Consider the following 7,685-nt stretch of genomic DNA (forward strand, 5'->3'; position numbering starts at 1 on the left):
CCCTCCCTCAAATAGGCAAACTTAACTCTCCTCCTTCCCCCTTTTACAGGGGGTTGAAACTAGTGATTTGCTTAAAGAGCACTACATGGGAAGTGGAGAAAGAGTAACTTTACAGCAGAAAAATGAACAAATACAACTCAACCAAATGGTCAAGGGTAACATCGATGGTGACAATTCACACTGATAGTTTGTACCCTTGATTTAATTTCATGAGAATGGCACTCTACATCCACTCTCTAGTCCAGAAAGAATCATAGCTGTAGTTTAACAATGAGAAAAAAAAACAAAAAACAGACAAACCCAAATGAGAGACAGTCTACCAAATAACTCAATACTCCTCAGAACAGTCAAAATCATTAAAAAAAAAAAAAGAAGGAAAGTTTGAAAAATTATGGCAGACCAACAGAAGTCAAAAATGTGTAAATCCTTCGAACTTGTGACAAATGTGTCGTGATAATGTAAATTAATGTAAAATCTTACCTAGGGGAAACTAGGTAAGGGATATATATACAAGAACTCTCGATACTGCCTTTGTAACATTTCTGAAAATCTAAAATTACTGTAAAATAAAAAGAAAGAAAAAACAAAAAAAAACTTAAATGATACCGTATCTGTGTTGGGTGAAAAATGATGAAAGAGAACATAAACATTTTGAAAGACATTAGAATTTTGTTCTAAGATATTAAGATATTAAATGTATATTAGTAATCATAATAAGTAGAAATTATTAAGTACATACTATATGCAAAATGTGCCAAATGCTTTTAATATTATCTTATGTATTTTCCACAAAAATACTGTAGGTATTGTTACTTTTCTTATTTATCAAATTGGGAAAATAAATAATAATTAAATTTTATAACGATGAAAATCACACAACTACTGATTCATAGAAGGATTTGAATCTGATGTTGAGATTCTTACCTGAAGTTTCAATTGTAGGAATAAATTATATTTGAGATTAAATAATTGCACATCTAGTATTCACTGTAGAATATATTAATGCTATTCAAGTTTCTCTGTCAATATGTTGCAGCTATGAAGGTAAATCATTTTTTCTGTCTGACTCAGTCATGGGCCTGGTGCTTAATCCATCTGATGAAATGCCACCAGAGATTCAGAACTGGTCATGTTAAAGGAAATGTACCCATGACTTTGCACATGCAAACAAATAAATACATGCACACATACACACACTCATGGATACACTACACACATAGCTCCCCATATGGACTTGGTGGTTCAATCAATGATACTACAATAAACCATCATTAATATTTTCTTCAAAATTACCAGCAAATCAGTTCACTCAGTCAATTTGACCTTGACATCTCTGTTTAGTCTTAAGAAAAGGGGACAAATGACAAATATCAACAGGCTTTGCACTAGAAACTAAGCAGGAAAATAATCCATTTGGAAAATCCACTAATCTTTGCAGCTGTATCCATACCAATCAGTGATGGAGTCCTTTCCAAAATGTTTTCCTACAATAAACAAATGAGCATTATGAGAGATCATTTTACCTCAGTTATTGCTTCTATTTGTTAACATTTTTAGTAGCTTAACTTTATACAGCAAGTCATAAAGTTCTTAAGAGATAACATGGTTATTTTCCAAGATGTTGAAAAGGAAGTTTTTATTGCCTGCTATGTAGTAGTATTAATCAGTATCATAGAATTAGAACAAGGAAGGTTCTTAAACTATTGATAAGCCTGCCCCAATTTTACCAAGACAGTTTGAAAATGGTAGCTTAAAAGTTACTTACAGAAATTTGAAGATGTACATAGTATAGAAATGAATAGCTCAGACAGCGTGTGAACAAAGTGCTGTCCAGAGATCTGAGTGATTCATCAAGTTTTCAAATCTAGTTAGGGCCAATGCTGCCACTCAGCCCTGGCCTGCTGTGCTGCTTATTTCAGAGATTTGGACATTCTGTTCAGGCAGAAAGAAGCTGGAATGAAACAGGAGAAACCAGCATGATCCACATTAAATATTTAGTCTTTGAATAATGAGATGTATACTTTCTTTTCTCAACATGGAGTATTCTTTTTCAAATTTAAAATAAAACAGAATGCCACTATCTAACTGAGCTTGGGCCCTGGTAATCCTCAGAAGGGAATAGAAACTGGTTTGCTCTATTATTACCCAGATAAGCATTTACTGTGTTAAAATTGTTAAAATGGTATAAAATGTGAACAATTAAAATTGATAAATAATAGCCAATGACATAAATCCAAATAACACATGTACAATAAGTAGAACCTTAGTAATAGATGCTCTTTCAGCTAATTTGTTTTTACTAATGTAAAGCTCAAGTGTTTATCATTATTGTATATACTGGCTTCCTAGTTAAAGCCAGGTATATATCTTTTATATGTGCAATATATGTAAAGAAAAATCCTTAATGTCTTTGAAAAATATGACATAAAATGTTCTCATCCTTGTAAACATATTTCCTTCAAATATCATGATTTAATGTCTTGCAGCAAAAGTTCACTTCCAGCATTCTGCAGAATTAATCAAACACCTAATAAAAGCTGGGGTGAATTATACTATGCAGGTAAGCCACTTTTCCAGAAGAATGTGTTTATGGGTTTTTCTACTTAGGTTTTTTAGTTATGAGATTAAAGCACACTTTCAGTGATGCTCCATCCTTCACGCTATTATTTTTACTGTTTTTAGCTACCAAAGTTTGTATTAGTTTTTCTTAATTATATTGATATTGTGGATCCACTCATGCTTTACAATTGCATAATACTTTTATGCAATGTTTATGTCTCCTAGACTTTTATTCATATTACTGATAATGATTTTTTTTAAAAAGAAAGAACAATTCTTTATTTCTCTCCTAGTACATTTGTCTTTTTCTCATTTTCCATCACTCTTACATTAAAAAGTGGGGGGGGAAGTTGTTTGAGTAAATATTACAAGAAAAAAAGGAGAAGGTAAAACGCCATTTATATCTGTGCCTCTAACCATATTTAATAAATATCTATTAAGGACTTTTAAAAAGTCTGAAGAAGATGTGAAAAAGGAAAAAAAATGATTTCTCAACATGTGGAAGAACTAAAAGCAGTTCAACATATCTAAAACACAGGAACCAGGGTTAGGGTGATGACAGATTAAGATATATAGGTAAACAGATGGTAGGTCACATTGAAACCCGGAAAAGTCACTGTCTGTGCCTCCTGCCACTGCCAGAACCAGTAAGCAGAAACGGATTGAATCTTCATGGGCGCTTTATTCCATGGCCGGTGATCTAAGAAGACAGTGGGTTATGTACCCTAACAGACTTTCTTACATTTCCTTCCAAGCCAGCCTTTTTATAAAGAGGAAAAAGTGTAGGTAAGGGATTGGAATTCAAGGGGGAAGAAGCGTGTGTAAGGGATTTGAAATTCAAGAAAGAGAGGTTAATCCAATAAAAGCTGCAGTCTGGCAATTTCCCTAACACCTTCTCATCTATTGACTGGTGATTTTTCTATCTTATCTAGTGTCTTGTGTCCTGAGTGATTTTCTTTATTTGTGTTTTGGGCAGAAGGATGTCCCCCTGCAACACAGTGGTTCAGATACCATCTTGATTGCTTATGGTCTCTTGTGGTCTCCTGGAGTCGGGGTGGGCCATACCTTCAGTTCTGAGACAATAGCTTTTTACATGCATTAACTACTAAGCTTATTAAGTATTACTTAAAACTAAAAATTTCCAACTCTTGAGTTCCCACATCAATACCATTAACAACCTGAAAGAGTATGTGGAGTTACTCAGAGGGCAGTGAGGCACTGTTCAAACACTTTATACTAAGGAATTGATGTGATAATATCTGTATTTATATTGTAGAAGTCACTAATGTCTTTTATATTGTCCAAGTAAAAATAGTACTCCACAAGATTAAACAGACAAGGAGGACTTCATTCAAGACTATCACAATAAAAGATAGGTGAAATTCAACATTGTTGAAACAAAGGGCGTACAAGTTTTGAAGCTAGGGTGGAGGGACTGGTAGTCCACCTGCTTTTAGTAATTGACTTTACCAAAAGGTAACATAAACTTTCTTGGATCTTTATGACAAGGGTTTTACAATTTGGCTTCTTCCCTTCCCCAGAGACTGGGAGATAAGGATCCTGTCTCCTTCAATGTTTATGTATCAAAGAGATTGTTTCCAGCCATTGAGAAAGACATTTTCTGGGTTGTAAAACTGGCAATAGGCTGAAAGAAGATTTACATATTTTTCAAAGGGACAGCAAATGAATTTACAATCTTAAATTTTCTAAATTAAATGCTCTAAGAAAAAGGGAGGTCAGGGGCTTAGAGTTATGAAAAAACTGTCTAAAAGTTTTTTGGCCAACAAATCTTAATTTAAATACATAAAAAATATACTTTTTCTCAAATGTTCTTTATGAGTATAATAAATAAGGAAAGTTTAATATGAAGCACTTAGAGTTGAATTAAATACCATTTTCATGAGATATTATTTTCTGAAGTTCCTTTGTCATTTGGGGCTAAAAGAATAAATTCTGAGGGACAGTACTTGCTTTGGTAACTTTAATCTCCTTTCCCCTCAACATATTAGGTCTACCCAGATGAAGGTCATAACGTATCTGAGAAGAGCAAGTATCACCTCTACAGCACAATCCTCAGATTCTTCAGTGATTGTTTAAAGGAAGAAATATCCGTGATACCACAGGAACCAGAAGAAGATGAATAATGGACTCTATTTATATAGAACTGAAAGGGATATTGAGGCTCAATGAAATCTAACCTAGAGACTGTAACATTGTAGATGCTCCAGAATTTCAAGGGCAGCTTAAGGAGATGACACTGGAACAGCACACTCAGAGACAATAAACTAGAATTTGAATAAAGAATTCCAAGTCTACTGTTTTGCCAAGGGTGCAGAACCTGTTTCTTTGTGTAAGAAAGGTCAGAGGGTTGGTTTCTTGGGAGAAATTAGTTTTGCATTGAAGTAGGAATAGTGCATGGTTTCTTCTGTTATCCCCTATTTGTTCTGAAACTAGTTGTTCTCATTTTAATTTCAACGGCCACTATCATCTTTGCATATAATGCACAACTTATGAGTACTACAGTCTCTGATCTTTGATGGCTGAGCTGCAGTCTAACACTTTACTGTACCTGTACATTAAAAGCAAATCCTTCATTGTCTATTATTATGCTTAAGAAAATATTCAGTTAATAAAATAAGAGTATTTTATGTAATTTCTGTTTACAAAAAGGCATTATTAAGTGGGACAAAGGCCATGCAGAAATATGGATTTTGGCACCTTCCAAAGTTCAGCCAGTTATCAGTAGATGTGATATATTTAAATCAATGCACGAGTGTGTGTCTCACAATATATATACACACTCAATAAATCTATCTTTACATGTTAGTCATGCTACAAAGGATAAACTTTTGCTGAATTAGAAGAAATGCTCTTTTACAGGCTATAATGGATGCTTTGTTTAATGAGCCAAATATGATGAAACATTTTTTCCTATTCAAATTCTAGCTATTGCTTTCCTATAAATGTTTGGGTTGTGTTTGGTATCGTTTTTAGTGGTTAATAGTTTTCTAGTTGCAGTTTAATTTTTTGGATATGATACCTTGTCACATGTAAATTAGATACTTAAATATTAAATTATAGTTTCTGATAAAGAACTTTTGTTAACAATGCAATGCCACTGAGTGCTATTTTGCTCTTTTGGTGGAGAAGGCTTTTTTAAAACACTCAGTCCTTTTACTTCTCTCTCTCAATGCAGACTCCATTCTCATTTTCATTGTAAAAGTAAAGAGCTGGATTATTTCTTTTGCCAGTTCTTATTCAGTATTCTGTGCCTGCCCAAATCATCTGTTACTGTTTAATTTAAATAACTTCTGGTGAGAATTAAAAATGAAATATTTTTTATTCATAGGCCAAAAAATTCACAAACAGCAGTGTTTGCTCTTTCACTTGAGACGAAGGCACAAAATGCCTTAATTCCTGTGCTGTGTTGATTTGCAGTAGTAAGTAACTGAGAGTGTAAAATAAACTTGACTGTATAAAATCAATTTAAGTCATGAAAACATTAAATTTGGTGATTAAATTCAGAGTATCTTCTCCCCTCATGTAAGGGATGTTTAAGAAGATGTCTAAAAGTCTATAAAAGTTCATATAAATCTAGGCAATATAGTGTATTTTAGTGGTTTTAAAAATTCCTTAGGACAGGCTGGATAATCATGACATCAGAACACTGGGAGAAAACTTAAAAATGTCACAGAATTGCCAGTAGCCCTCCTATTTAGTCAAAGGATTAACCCTCCAATCTGGGTATTTGGGAATGTATGACTCATTATAGGGATATTCTGTTGCTCTTCTGAATGCTTTGGAATTGTGTCTTTACCACTCCATTGAAGTCAATTTCAAATGGGAAAGGCTCTCTTTTCTGAAAGACCCACTTCAGGTCTTTTTCCAACAATAGTAAACGCATTTTAAAAAAAATGAGTTGCAATGTTTCAAAGGAAAGTTTTGCCTATTTTATTAAAGTGGAAATTTCTTTTTAGGCTGATTTAAAGTCCAACTGAAGCTTTTTAATCAACTTTTTAAATTTTGACCACTAGAGATTTTTATGATGAAAATAATTATGTTTTCTGAAAAATGTGGTTTTATTGAATGTCTATCCGAGTAACATTTAAAACGTATTTACCTTTTACTGTTCATTATTTCTCTTGTTTTATTATTATTATCAATGTTTATCTATTTGTCAATTAATTTAATACAGTTTATAATGTGAAAGCCATTTGTCTGGAACCCAGTTTTGCCTTAAAGGCTAAATAGAGCTCAAACGAAGACATACTGTTTAGTAGGAAGATGGAAAATTTTCATTTGCATGATATTTTCATTTTAATTTTTGGTCCATTTTAAACACCAGTTATTAGAGAAATGGTGTAAGTGGGATTTTCCTTTTATACATTTGTCTTTGGTCATAATTCCAATATTTTATATGTATTTATACATTCCAAGAGTTTCCGAGAACCCAGTAGCAAGTTTTCCAAGTGATATTTCCCCCTTAAATTAAAAAAAAAATCAAGCTAAATGATAAAATAAAATAGGCAAGCTGTATTAAATTTCCACAGAGATAAATAACTTTTTGAAACTATTTTGAAAGAGAAACATATTTTTGTCATTAATTTCCTCCATTGAGACCCCTGACTCAACACTTAGAGACTAAGAAGATGATGCTAATCCACTTGCACCTTCTGATCTATAACCAAGGGAAAGGGTGCTCTTCAAAACCTGAATCTCAGCTCACTCTGAATGTGTCTTTTTTGATTGGATATTTAGCATAGACATCATCATTGAGGGTCTTGCAGATTCCAATTTTAGATCTACTAGAATAAGGTGGCTTAAATATTGGTCTTTACTATAAGGATAATCAGTTAAGTCATTGTCCTCAAATGATGGACCCCCGGGATTGATTTGATCTCAATTCTCATTAAAAGCACATGGCTTCTAAAATCATGTATGAACTACTTCTTTTGCCCTTCCTCAAAGCTCTTCACCTTCATGTTCTGCATCTTAAATAAAAACTGACTCCTCAGCTATGCTTTACCTTTCACTTCTTGTCCTGGGGATCCTCTGACAATAATGTTGTCTGTCTTTTGGAATCAATGGACTCATCACTTACACACTGCAAACCCATATAAGGAGGT

At 33.3% G+C, this 7,685-nt stretch overlaps 1 protein-coding gene across 1 annotated transcript in view; it reads left to right on the forward strand.

Moving 5' to 3' along the window:
• Positions 1–6,164, forward strand: part of DPP10 (dipeptidyl peptidase like 10) — a 715,542-nt gene extending 709,378 nt beyond the window's left edge. Inside the window, exons 25-26 of the mRNA XM_054574986.1 lie at positions 2,487–2,560; positions 4,569–6,164. Of these exons, the coding sequence (XP_054430961.1) occupies positions 2,487–2,560; positions 4,569–4,703 (209 nt within the window). The 3' untranslated portion in view covers positions 4,704–6,164. The remainder of the gene's footprint in view (positions 1–2,486; positions 2,561–4,568) is intronic.
• The last annotated feature ends 1,521 nt before the right edge of the window (positions 6,165–7,685 follow it).

This window comes from Pteronotus mesoamericanus, unplaced genomic scaffold (assembly GCF_021234165.1).
Source record: "Pteronotus mesoamericanus isolate MK-2021 breed Mesoamerican mustached bat unplaced genomic scaffold, CSHL_Meso_final contig_27, whole genome shotgun sequence".
NCBI classification, from domain to species: Eukaryota; Metazoa; Chordata; class Mammalia; order Chiroptera; family Mormoopidae; genus Pteronotus; species Pteronotus mesoamericanus.